The sequence below is a fragment of the Quercus lobata genome, chromosome 5, assembly GCF_001633185.2.
Source record: "Quercus lobata isolate SW786 chromosome 5, ValleyOak3.0 Primary Assembly, whole genome shotgun sequence".
NCBI classification, from domain to species: Eukaryota; Viridiplantae; Streptophyta; class Magnoliopsida; order Fagales; family Fagaceae; genus Quercus; species Quercus lobata.
The window spans coordinates 48,138,305-48,154,672 of NC_044908.1; the positions used below are offsets into that span (position 1 = coordinate 48,138,305).

General features: G+C 34.7%; 1 protein-coding gene across 1 annotated transcript; it reads left to right on the top strand.

Annotated features, from left to right (window-relative positions):
- Positions 1-960: 960 nt before the first annotated feature.
- LOC115992012 (SAP30-binding protein) lies at positions 961-12,842 on the top strand. The gene is made up of 8 exons (XM_031116047.1): positions 961-1,664; positions 2,222-2,282; positions 3,329-3,552; positions 6,713-6,914; positions 7,597-7,716; positions 7,835-7,935; positions 8,023-8,138; positions 12,288-12,842. Exons 1-8 carry the CDS (start codon positions 1,197-1,199, stop codon positions 12,352-12,354), a joined length of 1,359 nt encoding a protein of 452 aa, XP_030971907.1. The 5' UTR covers positions 961-1,196; the 3' UTR covers positions 12,355-12,842.
- Positions 12,843-16,368: the final 3,526 nt, after the last annotated feature.

Genomic DNA, 16,368 nt, shown 5'->3' on the forward strand with positions numbered 1-16,368 from the left:
CCTTAATGAGAAAGAAGGAAAACCCATTATTCTTTCTCTCTACAAAAACAATTTCAAATTATATTTTAGGGAAATTATACTCTATCACCTTAAACTATGCACTAAATTACACTTTACACCCTAAACTATCCGAATGCACACTTTGTAGTTTGCACCCTAAATTATCACACTTTACACTCAAGTGTTACCTTTGCTACTATGTTTGATTGAATTTTACTCCATATGACAAGCACATGCTTCTTGCAACAAACTTAAAAAAATTAAACACCCTTCTTCAAAATCAATTAAAACAAAATCTTTTTTTTTTTCCCCATATTTCTCTGTCTCGCATGTGTGCCTCTCCCCAAAATCAAATTATTCTCAAAACCTCAGGCCAATTACAAAAAGTGAGAAAAAGTGAAAGTGTTAAAAATGTTTTTATGAGTGGAGAGGGAGTAATTGCATTGGGTGCAATACGCCTGATCCTAATCCGATCTGGATACTAGGTAACCCAATCAATAAATTTAGCTTAAAATGCAAAAGCACCCCTAAACCTTGGTTCAAATAAAATGAATCACATAATTATGTTTTTAATTGAAAATTTGAAGCCCCCTAAAATTTAAGAAACTCCTAGATTAATCATTTTGACATTCTGTCTAAATTTCCATTTCCCTCCTTCAAAAAAACATAAGAAAAAAAATCTTTAAACGAAATTTTAACTTCATAAGATGATTTTGACCCGAAATTTATGTGATATTTTTTTCGTAATTGACCTATTATGAGAAAGAGGTCATAAATGGGTCCATGCATGTGTGAACATCCAATTGTGAAGCCATCCATTAGATCACTATTTGGAAGTTTTTTAGGCTTTTAGCCCATCATATTAAAGTCAAGCCCAAGTTGAACTTGATCCAAAAGCAAAGTCCAAAACCGAACCCACACTTCCACACGGTAAACCAAAAGCTCGACCCGCCCACCATTCACTTGAATTTCTTGCTTTCCATTCCCATCTAGTTCCCTTGCTTCCTCTAAAATTCTAAAAACCCTCAAATTCTCACACTCCAATTCCTACTTAAAACCTTTGCTTCAATTTCCAAACCTTCAATTCTAAGCTTCCTCTTAATCAAAACCAGTAATATATATTCATTCAAATTTCACTTTCTAAACCCTAATTCACCAATTCTCAAATTCGACTTTATTCAAAAACCCTAGCTCCCATGGCTTCGAAGAAGAAACAACCCGAAGGCATTGCTCTGTTGTCAATGTACAACGACGAAGAAGACGAGGACATGGAAGACCTCGACGAAGAAGAAGAACAACAAGAAGAAGAAGAAGAAGAAGAAAAGGAAAATGAAAAAGCGGAGCGGAGAGAGGCAGAGGGGGAAGAGCAATACGACGATTACAGAGATTCGAGAATGGCGGACGGAGACGATTCGATGGACATTGGAGAGAGAGTGTTTGGCGGTGGTGAATCTGCTAACGATGGAACGCCGCCGATTGTTAACGACGATGCGGTGCCGGATAAGGGGAGGTTTGGGAACTCAACGCCGCAACAGCCTCAAGTTTCGCCACAACGAGAGTCGGTGGCGCCGGCGGCGTCGGATAGTTCGAGCAGGAGTAGGAGAGGGACGCTCACGATTGTGGACTATGGTCACGATGAAGTTGCCATGTCTCCTGAGCCTGAGGTATTCCTTTTTCCTTTTTGAGTTTTAATTTTATAAACTTTGTTTGGTTGCTGAGAAAGTTGAAGGAATGAAGAGAGTTGAATTCTTGCATTTTTCGTTTCATGTTGTTTTAGGCTAAATTGTGTGTGTGTGTCTGTGTGTATGATTAACTCCAAAGAATGAAAATTTCAATATTTCGCATTAGTAAAGAAGGGTTGTAATTGGTGTCTTTATGTGAAGTTGAATTTTGCATTGCCAATAGGCTTGTGACTCGATTGGCACCTGCTGGTGTTTCCAATGGAGATGTCCAATGTCCAAATCCCCATCTCCCAACTAGCGAGCTATCAAAAAGTTGAATTTTGCATTTAGTTGAGAGTATAGTTTTTTTATAAAGTTCATGGAAATTACTTGAATCACTTGTGAAGATGAGTTGATAATGATTTGAGAGGATAGGTCTGAGTTGATCACCGTGGGGTGTGTGCCTTAGGGTGGGGGTGGGGAATGGTAGGGTGAATGGTGAATCTACTATAAACTGCGTGGCCTTACGTTATATTTTGCTTTTGTGCGTTTTATGGCAGGAGGGAGAAATATATGGAAGTGGTCGGGTCATGTTTGGAGAAGAGCTTCAAACTGCTAATGGTATGTATGATGTGCTTATGAGCTTTATATTATTTCCTTTTGTCAGTTTTGGCTCATCTTTATCACTCTTTTAATGTGACATTCACCTTTTCATTTGACATTCTATATATTCATAATGCCCTCATCCTTACAAGTAGAGTGGTGAATGGGTTATGAACTCTTGCTTGTCAAATTTGCCCTCTGAGTTTATATCATCAAAATAAACTTGTTATATTTTTTATTTTTGAAGGGACCAAACGTAATATGTTGGAAATTATCTTTAAAACAAGGATTTTTATTCATTTATTGAAATGGGCACGCTTGGAATTGCCAAATGTGTGCCGAAGTTACCTGTTCAGCTAAATCCTCTGCTAGTTTTCCTTTGATTGCCAAAGTTAAATTGTTCGAAATGCAGAACTATAGAATTTTATTGGAGTGAAAATGAGCATTCTGTATGAGTTTTGTCATCACCCAGTCAATGTCATAGTTGATTGGAGTATAGCTTTACAATCCTTATCCTCTTTTGCTCTTTTTGATATGTTTGAGCATTGTAATTTGAGAGTTTGATTGTACTGATCCAATTGTACACCCCTGGTGTACTTGGCTTTGTTTTGGTTTTAATAAAATTTTTGCTACTTATAAAAAAAAATATATAGATTAAAAAATGAAAGTATAAAACGCAAAGTGCTGATAAAAAAAATCACAACAGTTGTTCTAATTTAGATCCTTATTTGAACATTATTTATGCACACATTACCCTTCTCTCATAACAATGGGTTGGAGGGTGAGGTCATGGGTTCAAGGCTCAATTGTTGTGTGTAAATGAAAAAAGGAAAAAAAGAAGTATATTTGAGATCTAGGGCCTTGGTTCAGGTTGTGAAGTGGTAGTGGGGTAGGGTGGAGAGGTCAGGTATACATCTTACTGAAAAAGAAGAGAATGGAAAAAAAAAAAATTTAAATTAAAATGATATGAAATCAGATGTTTTTGTTCTTTAGTACTTTGTATAATTGTATGTCCTTTATCCCTTCTTTTCTATCTTTAATTATCTAAAAATTGCTTGTTATAGGTCATTTCCAAGATAATACACCTCCGGGTACTGTTCAGGCACCTAGCCATCAAGTAACTTCTCCATCATTTGATCAATCACAATCTGATGCAATGAATTATGTTGTGCGTGAATCGGAGGGTGCACAGGTTGAGGAAGCTGTTATGGAAGAGGGAAAAGAAGTTGATCCGTTGGATAAGTTTCTCCCACCACCACCCAAGGCAAAGTGCTCGGAAGAGCTGCAAGTAAGGTCCTTTTAAACGCGTTTTTTCTTTTTTCTTTTTTTGGGTGAAAAGATCAATAATGTTTGAATGTGATATCACACACACACACACACACGCACGTCTGACTAAGCCAAGCTTACAGGTACAGTTTTGAAAAGTACAGGACTATCAATCCCGAACTGTTCCCTTTAATATCTTCTTTGAATTAGTTTGAAGTAATGCAATTTCTCTCTAAAATGATAAGTTCGAGGCATTGGCCATTATATGCATCTGGTAATCTATGATTTTATAAAGATGAGTTTTGTTTCTTCCCTCTTTCTACCAGCGTGCTTTTTCATATATGTTCTTCTTTGGGTAGGGGAGAGGGCTATGGCTGCCCCTTGAATAATCACTCTCAACAGTTTTCACTTTTAAAACATATAGTGTAGAGCACAATATTTGCAATAAAACATACCTTACTTATCAAATATATATATATATATATATGTTTTTTGATAATTCAATAGTTACAATGGGAGAGGTGGGGTTTGAACCCTGGATGTCATGGACATACCAAGAGGTGCCCACCATTTGAGCTACAAGGCTCTTGACAAAACCTTTATTACCTATCCATATATATATATATATATATATAATGTAGAGCACAAGTAGCCCCTAAACTTCACTTTTGAAATCAATGCTATGAATATGAATGGAAAGCTATCACATGAGTGGCTCATGGTAACCTATTACCTATGTTGTATTTTAAAACAAATTTGCCTTTCAAATGGAATTGTAACATTCAAGGATAATATTGGTTGAATGAGATATAGGTTTTTGAGGGTATCACAAGGATCAGGTAAAAGCAACATATAAATGTGTGGTTAAACCAACTTTAGTTGATTACAACACTGGTGTAACCTTGCTGAAATTTAGGGCTAGTTTGTGCCAGTATCACTTAATATAACCTGAGCTCCTTACATATCCAATTGAATTGTGTATGCAAATCTAGGTGATAGATTGTAGGGATATGCTGTGGGCTGATTTTTGTATGGAAAAAAAGAATGGGTTATGCAGGACAATGAAGTCTAAGGGGGAACTTGTATTTCAGGATATAAAAAGATAACAAGAAGGGGTAGGATCTAGGAGTTAGGACTTAGTGTTTGCTTGGAATCACAGTACTAAGTTGATTTGGTGGCTGCTTTTCTTCATCTTTTGGATTCTCATTTTCCTTGGTTTAGGGGTGGAGATCGGGTGCATTGGAGGTTGAGTAAAATGGGAAGTTTGATATTCGTTCTTTTTATGTTGCTTTGAGGGGGTACTCTCTTGTCACTTTCCCTTGGAAGGGTATTTAGGGTGTGAAGGCCCCTTAGAGTGTTCTTTTGTTTGGACAATGGTATGGGGGAAGATGAGTACTTGTGACAATCTTAGGAGGAGAGGACATACTATAGTGGATTGGTTTTGTATGTGTCAGATTAGTGGGGAGGGGGTGGATAACCTTTTGATTCATTGTACAGAGGCTTATTGATTGAGGTGTTTTGTATTTAGATCTTTTGGTATCTCTTGGGCCTTGCCAGGGAATGTGAAAGATCCTTTGTTTAGTTGGGAAAACATTTGATGGATGTTTGGAATTTGGTTCTACTTTGTTTGATGTGGATTCTTTGGCAAGAACGGAACATGAGAATGTTTGAGGATATGGAGAGTACAAGGGACCGGCTTCTAATTCACTTTTTTGGAACCTTGTTTGATTGGTCTCAAGTTTGGAGACTCACAAATAGAGATTCTGTTCCAATGTTTATTGGGTCTCTTTCTCATTGTATACAATCTTTTGTATTTATTTGTAATTCGTTAGGCTACTTTATGCCGTTTTGTGTGAAGTGGTCTCTTTTCAATCAAATTTTCCTACTTATTGAAAAAAAAGAAAAAAAAACTTAGGAGTTAGCACCTTGAGTTGCTTGGAATTAGTACCAAGCATGTGATAATGATAGGAACAAAGGAATCTATACCTAAATGTGTGTTTGGTTGGGGTGATGGAAAATGAGAGGAAAAAATAGAGGTGATTTTTGTGTTTGGTTGGGAAGGGGGGTGGGACTTTTGGTGGGACCTGGGTGTTTTCTCCCTAGGCCCACCATTTGGGGTGATTTTGGGGTCTCCATGAATTGGGGAGAAAATGGGGAGTGAGAGGGGCTTAGATGAGAATTTACCCATCTGCCCCTATCCTCCCCTATTAGGTGTTGGTTCCTTTTTTCTTTTTCAAAGTGATGTTCATTTTTATTTGCTTACAAACAATTATTTATTTATGTAATAGGGGCATGAGAGTAAATTTATACAAACTACATTTTCTATCCTCTCATTTTTCTTCTCAACCAAACAAAAAGAGTTTTTCATCTCTCCACTTTTACATCCTCCCAAACACATGAGGGAAAACTAAACCTTTTTTTATCTCCTCTTTTTCCATTGCCCACCATTTTCTATACCCCTAACTTTCCATCCCCCCAACCAAACAAAGCCTAAAGGTCCTAAACTTGCTTGGAATCTACCAAGCATTGGATGAATGCTTCCAACACAATTTTCATTAATCCATGATCAACTATTTACAATCATGAACTTGGGCCCATTAAATAGATTACATAAATTATATCAAACATGGAAAGAAAATAAACTCATAATGAGATTACATCATTATGAAAAGAAATATGAATAGCAATAAAATCCCTTTAATATAAACTGGGAGATTTTTTTTCTGTTTTTGTGCTTCCTTTCTGTATACAAACTGTGTAGTTGGGTAGGTTTTATTTTTATTTTTTTTATTGAAATTATTTTCTTATCTGAATGAAGAAGGATTGTTTTTTTATGGTGTCAAGCGAAATTTATATCAAAGAGTTTCCTTGTATGATTGGATGACTGCCTTGGGTAGCATGATAGCATCCCCTTGATGCCATTTGTTGATTTTATCGATTTTTTGTCTGTGTAATTATATTCTTTAGAAAAGGATAGATTCACATCTTTCGTAAGTGAGCTTCCCTTCTTACTGAGAGAATCTAAGTTATTGATTTTTGCTTAATACTTCATAAAAAATTCTGTTCTATGCTAATTTTGGATTAGTAAAGTACTAAAATTACAAGTATGCTGCTATTGCTTTCAGATATAGGACATTTTATTTACTCTTATTATCGTTTTCTTTTCTCTCATGTAATTGCAGAGGAAAATAAATAAGTTTCTTGATTACAAGAAAGGTGGAAAAAGCTTCAATGCAGAGGTACGCCATAGGAAGGATTACAGGAACCCTGACTTCCTGGTGCATGCAGTGACGTATCAAGATATTGATCAAATAGGGTCTTGCTTTAGTAAAGATGTATTTGACCCTCATGGATATGACAAAAGCGACTACTATTTTGAAATTGGTCAGTAAACAGTTCCTTTGCAGCTCTTTGTCTGCATGTCTGTGTGCGTGTGTTGTGTAGGTCTGTTTGAGTTGTTTATTTGTTTATTCTTATGTGTGCATAGGTGTTTCTATTTGTGTGTTTCTGTACTTGCTTTATAGTATTAATTTTGTACCTCATGTCTAATTACCCAGAATGTTTTTTTTAGTCATGGGGGAATATACCATTATAGGATGTGTTTGGTGTGGTGGAGAGCTAATTTTAAAGTAGTTGTGGGCTGGATAGGTTTGTCGCTAGTATGAATAAAAGATGCACAATCCAAAACCATTTTTTTTTTTTGGGGGGGGGGGGGGGGGGGGGTGTCCTTTTAACAATCATGAAAGTGAACAACTTAACTTTTGTCTTACTGGCATTAGTCTTGGCTTGCCAAGTTGAAGATCTGCATGGTTGAGGTCCTTTATTTTTTTGGGTGGGTGGGTGGGTGGTGTGTGTTTTGGGGGGGGGGGGGGGGTGGTTAAGGTTGGTCTTTTATTGTTTTCCATGCTTATTTGTGCATTATGCATGTTCCTATTGCATTAGTTTCTTTGTTTGCTGGTTGTTTGTCTTTTTGAAATTATGTGATAATGTCTACATATTACTGCAATCATAGATTTCTTCAACATAATTTCTTGCCACTTATTTTCTGGTATGTTCTATGAAGCAGAAGCTGATATGAGACGTGAGGAACTAGAAAAGAAGAAGAATCCAAAGGTTGATTTTGTTTCTGGAGGAACACAAACTGTAACAGTTGTGTCTGCACCAAAAGTTATCATACCTATTCCAGGTCCAGAAATGATCTTATTGTTAATTCAGTGGGATGAATGGCTTTCAGGAAATATTTCCTTTTTTTACCCCATTTTCATGTGGGTACTGGTGCGTTCTAATATTGAGTCATTTTGCAGGTGTTTCATCTGCAGCTGCCACTGGTCTACTGCCTGTGCCACCTGCAGCTGATACCACTACTAGGGACGGTAGACAGAACAAGAAATCTAAGTGGGATAAGGTACTCATATATGCATGTGGTGTTTGCAATTTCTCTATCATATCAATAAACTTGCCATATTTTATTATTAATTTGTTTTCATTTCAGGTTGATGGGGATCGAAGAAATCCTTTGCCCTCTGGGGGGCAGGATTCTATTTCTGCAGTTGGGGCTCATGCAGCACTCTTGTCTGCTAATGCTGGTGCAGGATACATGGCTTTTGCGTAAGTGTTCTAAACACAGGATGCCTCATAATCATCCTGTACAATATTTCTTGTAATATTTAATAAAATCTTGTTAAAAAACAATATATTAATGATCAACTCTTTCTCCCAGTATTTATGCATGCATGATTCTAACTTGTGTGTTATTGAAGCAGCACACGTGATGGGTTGGTTCTTCTACTTCACTTATAATATAGTTTCCATTTTCTAATTCTACTCTTTCATCACTTTTACAATTTTTTTCTATTGACTATCCCTTCCTTGCACTCTTTCAGTAACTTTTTTTCATATGTTAAAGCAATTTGTGACTAAGTTTCCCCTAATGATTCTTTAAGAATTCTCTCATGTCTCTTGTTTTCAAGGGTTGCCTTGCAAGTTGTACTAATAAAAAATAAAAATAAAAACTTGCAAGTTGTTAAAAGATTATGAAAACTGCCAATGAGCTCTAGCTCAATTGGTATCTCATCCCCTTGCAAGTGCTAGGTGAAGGGTGAGGTTTACCCGTGAGATGTGTGTAACTTACCAATAAAGGCCCCATTTGTTTTGGCATAAAACATTTTCTGGAAAATGCATTCCTTATTTTCAGGTGTTTGGGATGGTTGAAAAACTTTCAGTCCAAAATCAGTTAATGTTGATCATAAAAAACACCATCTACGAAATTAGAGCAGTAAATGAACCAAGCTATTAAACAGCTCGAGCTTGACCCAGGAAAATACTTGTTTGTGTTTGTTTATTTAGTAAATGAGTCAAGCTCAAGTCTAAGTTTAGGCTCGAGTATTAAACAAGTCAAGCTTAAACATAATAAAGTGTTTGTGAACAAGCTTGTGGGTATGAGATTTGATTTAACTATATATAATATTATATGGTTATATGTATATGAACATATGCTTGCTTAGACTTGAAATTTGATTGGGTAAGTTTGTAGACAAGTTCATAAGATATCAAATTATTAAATGTAATTTATTGATAATATAAAGAGTTACCTATCAAAAAAATTGATAATATAACTAGTCCATTTTCTAGCTAAAATTATATGTATAGTTTTAACAATACAAGGTTGATGAATCTAATTTTTATAAATTCATAAACGAAAATTATTCATTCTAGGAGTTCCCTTGGGTTTGATTCACATTAGGAGTTTCCCTAGATTACTTGATGCACAGTTTTGACGAGTGGGTGATACATAGTGTTGACGAGTAGGGTCATGGATCCGTGGTCTACTCCCTAGGGGTGAGTCCAAAGGGCCCTGCCTTGGTGAGGTTCCACATCATCAAAGAAAAGAAAAACCAAGTTTGAACGTGCATTCCAGTTTGGTGATGAGCTCAAGTTTAGCTCGTCTTTGAAAAAAAATCAAATGAACAATCCTAGACAAATACTTGGTTATGCTTGGCTCGTTTCTAGTTTTATTTTGAATTTAAATGTATCTGTCTCAAGATAACAAAAACCTCCAAACAGAACAAATACCCTGAACATTTAAAATGCTAATGAAGCATTTAAAATGACCAAAATATCCTTGAAACTTCTTAAATGTAAAAAAATGACTCTAAAAACCTCTAAAATGAAAAATATTCCTAGAACCTACAAAGTGAATTCCTTAAAAACCTTAAATATAACTGAATTTTTCCATTTTGAAATTTTTAACACTAATTTCTATTTGATTTTGCTTGTAATTACATTTAGCACTATATGTTCATCATCGTGAACATAGCCGTACTCTTTTTAATTAATAAACTTCTATTACTTGTCCCCAAAAAAAAAAAAAGAAATGTCCCCTAAAACCATCAAAATTACAAAAATATACCCCCGAAACCATCTAAAAGATGAAAATACCTCCCAAAACCTGTAAAATGACCACGATATGCCTCATAATTTCGGGATTTGCCCCCGAACTTTTGCAAGTTGCACAAAAAGAACTTTCAAGTGTCCTTTTAAAGGTTTTAGCCGTTTTAAATTATGCATGTGAATGTGTAAGTTTAGTTGATGATTTTTGTTAATTTGTTCTTCTTTTTAAATAGTTTTATTATGATTGTACTTATTTGAATTTAGTTGTTTTGTATTAATAATTTAAAATGGTGAATTATAGTTTTTTTTTTTTTAATCTATATAAAAGTATAGGAAAATTTGTGACTTTTTGTACAAGCCAAATGCTTGAAAATTTTTTCTGAGCATTTTTAGAAGGGGTGGCAAAATAAGCCCAAACCCATTTGCAAGCCCAAACCCACTCACTCTAATTGAACCCAAACCCACCTAATTATTAGTTGGGTTAAATGGACATCAACCCAATTAGACCCAATAATTATTGGGTTTTAACTAAAAAACCATTGAGTCCCATTTAACCCAAAAACAATATACCCAAATTCAACCTAGTCCTTCCCATTAAAAAAAAAAAAACCTTAGACGTTTGTTTTCATTTTCCTTCATTTTCTCGGCCTCCAAACACTTCTCTCTTGCTTTCTCTCTCTCTTCCTCTCTCTAGCTCTCACAGAGAGCAATGAGGCACAACAAACACAGCACAGAGACCACCGAGTCTCACTTCTTAGGAACCATATCCGCCTCCTCCATTCAAAACCAAAAGGAATCAAAGAAATTAGGGTTTAATCGCAGAAATGGCAATGGCTGGACGAATCAGATCGAGTCTCCCTCTCTTCTCAAAGGCTCCCTCTCTTCTCAAAGGCTCTCTGCTCCAATTCCCTCTCAGCTCACCAATCCGTGCTCGCTCTCACCGACTCTCAGGTGCTTTCTCATTTCTAAACCCATCACTAATAGTAGCCACAACCCATCTCCAACCCATCTCTGACGACCTGAAGAAACTCCTCAATGGGGACAACTTTTGCAGTCCTTGTTGGGTGGTTGAGTCATGCGACGACTGATCGGCGAGACAGAGGTTTGGTCTCGTCGGTGGTTAGATTGCGGTGGTGGCAAGGTAGAGAGAGTGGAACAGGTGGTTCAAGCTCTCCCCATCGTTTGGTTTCCGAGAAATCGTGAGAAAATGAAAAAGAAAAAAGATTGAGCTGAATGAAAAAAGTTTGATTTTTCAAAGATAGGATTTGACTTTGAGCTGAGCTGATTATATTGTTATTATTTCGAGAATTTGTAATGTGGTCTTGGTTTGGTCCCTGTTTGGATGTTGAGAAATTTTAGGGGAAGATGGGAGAAATGAAACACTGAAACCCAATTGATAATTGGGTGAGTTGGGGCTTATCCATAATAATTGGGTTGGGTTGGATTTGAGTTAGAATTAATTAGTTAAATGGGTAAATGGGTTTTATATACCCAACCCAATTATGTCCACCTCAAACCCACCCATTTGACACCCCTAATTTTTAGGTACACAACCAAATACCAGGAAACAAGCAATTTTCCCTGAAAATGTTTTCAGCTTAAAAACATTTTTCTACAGAACATTTTTCATTGAAATAAAGGAGCCTAAATGTGAGTGGTGTATTAAGTTTCTTAACTTAACTGTAATTTACTCATTTGAGGATACTTAGGGTTACATACTTGAGTTTGGATAATATATGATGCTCCATAATTCATACGTTTTACCATACATTTTTGCAGCATTGGCTAGTCCGTCTAATTTATTGGTTAAAGGGGTAGTTTGTGCTTTAAAAAGTGGACAGTCGTGTGTAAAGATTTGTTAGGGTTCTCAAGTGCCATAATTTACCCATTATTTGTGGACTGAGGGTCCCATAGTTGGGTTTGGGTAGGTTTGCATATGATATATCATTTTGGTCTATGTGCAATATAAATTCATCATTTATATTTTTTGTAAATGCTAGTACACAATTATTTGAGTTAAAAGGTAGGTTGTGAAGCTTGCAACTTTGATCTACTGCTGTGTTCAGTATTGAGACAGACATGTAACTTCTCTACAAATGGTTATTATGGTCGGCCATTATAATAGTAAGGTAGTATTGTTATATGATAATAAGTGGTTTGATTTTGTTTTGTTGCTTTTGATGGGTAGATATGAATTGTTTTCTTGGGGGGATAACTGATAATAATTTTGTTGTCACTTGAGCTTGATTTGATGGTGAACTGCCTGAATTCTTTGGTCCTGTTGACACTTCTGATTTAGATAATGTAATAAAGAGTGTTTAGTCAGAGAGTGTTTCACTAAACGATCCATTGTTGATTATGTTGCAGGCAGCAAAGACGGCGAGAAGCAGAAGAAAAAAGATCCAGTGAGAGGAAGGTAGATAGAAGATCTTGAACCATTCATTGTACTACTCACAAATGAATTATCATACAACATTTTGAGGTGGATAAATGAATTCTCTTTGCCCTCATTTAAGGCAATGGTAAGGGCTTGTATTTTTTATTTTATTTTTCAAATTTAAATCATACATCTTGTATATGGCAAAAAAATGAAAATAGGTTATCTCATTAGTGCCTTTCAGCTTGTAACATGACCCTAGGAACCATTTTATCTTTTGAAAAACCAGCAAGCCCCTTTCCCTTTACTTTAGATTATATTTGTAAAGGGAAAAGTGAATGAAATTGTGAAAAGTTTGGAAGATCTGTCTGAAGAATGTGATAGCCCTATTGGGGGATAAGCTCAAGGAAAGTTGAGTTGACTTGTTTTAACAGCTTAGCACTTCAAAAAAAGTTCGATACAACTTTGATCATTATCCGAACTGCAGGCTTGTAATACATTTCTTTTCTTAACATTTCTGCAATGAATAATTTTTCTTTAGTGAATTAGCAGTGTTCATCCTGATAGGTTAATTGTTTTGCTTTTGTTTCCTTCCCCATGCGTCCTTTGTTGCTGCTCGTCTTAGAAAGGGGGAAAGGGGAACCCCTTAATTTTAAAATAGTCATGCTTTTTGGGTCAAGTTAATACTACTTCCATAGCCACTGGAAGTTTTTGAGCCATTTTCAGTGCTGCTGGTTTTAAAGCCAATTTAAGTACGCAGCTTTTACCGAATTTGTTATAGTTGGTGTTTGTGGGGTTCGAGATTTCTCTTTTGTTCGGCCAACATTATGAAGCTGTCCTTGTGTTGTTCAGCATTATCAAGGACCTATAGCGGCTAGCCAATAGCTTCTAGTACTTTATTGAAAATATGCAATCTAGATTAGTTGAATATAGCTTGAGGATCGAGCAATTGGCCAATTGTAGTAAAAACGTGTTGTAAAAAGTGGGAGAGAGTTCTTGCTCTCCAGCTTTCACTCGCTTTATGACACTTGACCCTGGTCCTCAAAGCCTAAAATGCCAACCCAAAAAAAAAAAAATGCACATGCTAATGAAGAAAGTCGGTAACCAAAATGTCATTCTTTTAAGATAATATGCCTCAGTTGAATGCTATCTTTTGAGAAAGGTTTTTACAACCCACAAAAGGAGAATAGTTTAAGAAGGAAGCTGTTCCTATAATGTAACCTATTAGTGCAGTTTGAATTCTTTTTTTTTTTTTAAGTAGGGAGAGAGAGAAAGAGAGTGATGAATTTGCATTGTCATATTTTTTTTTTCCTAGACAAAATTATCCTGTAGATGCACGTTTAAAATCCCAGTCAAAAGAAATGTCTTTGCAAAGTGTTTTAAAATGAGGCAATAACCCCACCTTGTCTCAATTACACTGTCATTCTTGGATGCCATCTTACTACAATCATATTAATGAGCAGTCTTTTTGCCTTCGTCTCGATATTCATGCCAATCGACAAAATCATCCTTTGTCTCTTACTCATTCTTTGCTTCGGCTCATCAGAAGTGATATTCGGTGTTTGTTTCATGATTACTACTGGCCCATCAAAATGATATTCTTGGAACGCTGTTTCATGGGTTCAAATCGAAAAAGTACCTCATTTTTTTTTAACTTCTTGAGTAGTTAGGGTTTTGCGATCAGATCGCTTGCTGTTAGCTCGATTACAATCAATAAGGTTTCCATTTTAGAGAAAGTATAACCTTGGTATTCTAAGACAAATTTGTGCTGCATCATTACAAGGTTTATGCTAAGAGTCTTATAGCTTAACGGCACTTCTTAATGTTTTTAATGGAGACGTTAAGTTCAAATCCCTCATCTCCCAATTATCAAATTAATTTATTTTAAAAGGTTTTATATTAAATAATAAATTATTAAATTCTAACGCCAAATAGGTGTTAAATGCCAAAAAGAGAAGAAGCAATTTTTAATTATTTTTACAATTAAGTTTTTAAGAGTAAAAATGTTCTTACACTCTTGTACTTTCATTATAGCTAATTTGGTAATTAAACTTTGATATTGTAACAAATAGGCTTCCTTAGCTCTTTTTTCCCCCATTGAGGACAAACTTTGATTTTGTGTGTGCCAATTTAATCTCTTTTTGCACCAAATTATTAAAATTAGAATTAAAATGAAGGTGTCATGCACTTATTAAACAAAATAAAAATTTAGGGGTCTATTTGTTATAATACCAAAGTTTATATACTATATTGGCAACCAAAATATAAAATAAAATAAAATAAAAATAAATAAATAAAAACCTTAAAAGGCCTATTTGCTATAGTAGTGGGTATAAGTACGACTACCTCAAAGTTTAGGGAGTGTAATTGTGTAAGTGCATTTAACTCTTTTTTTTTTTTAATATAATAAATCTCTTTTTTTTTTTTATAGAATAAATATAATAAATCTTTTAAGCAATCACATGTATCAAATGTCATTGCTAGTTTATTCTAAAATATTAATTAATAAATAAAAGACTATGCAATGTTCATGGTATGGTACAGGCATACAGCCTCAATGGTTGAATGCTGATGACTTGATTCCACTAGGAACAACCTCTATAATTTTCATAAAGAAAAAATTAATGCACAAAGCGAATGAATTTCTAATATATGCTCTAAAAGTAACTCTAAAGTGATGTTGGAAATTGTGCTGCACATATTATAGAGATTTTTTTTTTTGGTTGAAAAAGCATATTAATAATTGCAACAATGAGAAAAAAAAAAAAAAAAAATCTGTTGGATGTTAATTGTTAAGTGCCGTAAAACTCATTACATTGATTCAGATTATACATAGAAAATAAATGAAATCATTGTAAAATTCAACAAGGTTACTTATTATTGAGTTCCAACTAACTACCCATGTAATTTTGGTTGTGGTGTGTGAGTTTAAGGTTTATCGAAAAAATAGAGTTCTATAAACAAAAGATAATAACATGCATATTTTGCATATTTGAATTGCAAGTGTATAAAATAATATTTTTAGAAATAATTAGTTGTTGATTTATACTCTGCCTAAAACTTAATAGTTGCATAAAATTTATTTTTTTTATGAAACCTATAAAATTCACAGTTAAATGAAAGTATGCAAACTTTTTTTTTTTTTTTTTTTTGATGAAGAAAATTTGCAACCTTTGGCATTATAATCAATTAACTACCATTTTTAGTTACACCCTTTTTAAAGGTGATGAGACAAATTATAATGTTATGTTTTTTTTAAACGTTTATTAGTGGTAGGTTCAGATAAAAGATCAGTAAAAATTTGTTATCTTTATGGTTGTAAAATATGTTGTAAAATGTAGCTAGCATTGTAACAAATAAAAATAAAAAATTATTGGGGCCTTTTGCATATGGTACAACATATGGTACAAAAGTGAAGTACTGAGAGCAGGTTTCTTATAACTAGTTTTACGTACGTTGAGTAAGCTAATTGACCGTTGAATCATTTTTCTTCATTGTAATAATGGAATCCAAATCACATGACTGGCCCCCCAAAAAAATGGGTATCCAAGTAATGTGATGACATGACCCTTTGAGACCGGGATATCCTTTGAGCAGATGCGTCTTCAAAAGTAAAAATTACCTTCTCCTTTTCCCTACTTTGTGATCTGGAAAAAAAATAGCTTTTAACATCTTTTCGAAAAATAATATACAAGTTGCTCTGCATCTATATGCCGTGACAAAAATTTGATTCTTTTGTATAGCTATTTCTTATTTTATAAACCAAACATGATTATTCTACTTGTTCTAATTACTTTCTAGTTAGGAGACACTGATGTGATATTGTTTGGTTTTTGTTATTGAGCATTGAATCCAATCTTGGTTTTAGACCTGGATTATATACACATTTGCGTTATTTAGGTGGTCTTGTCTCCATAACACAACAAAAAAAATGATTAGGATTTTGTTATTGAATTACAAATCCCATTGCTCTTTTCCCGGTCTTTGATCATGCAACAACTTTATATTGGACTAAAATATATAAACAATTATTGGGCATGTAATACTGGGCACAAACAAGCACTATTAATC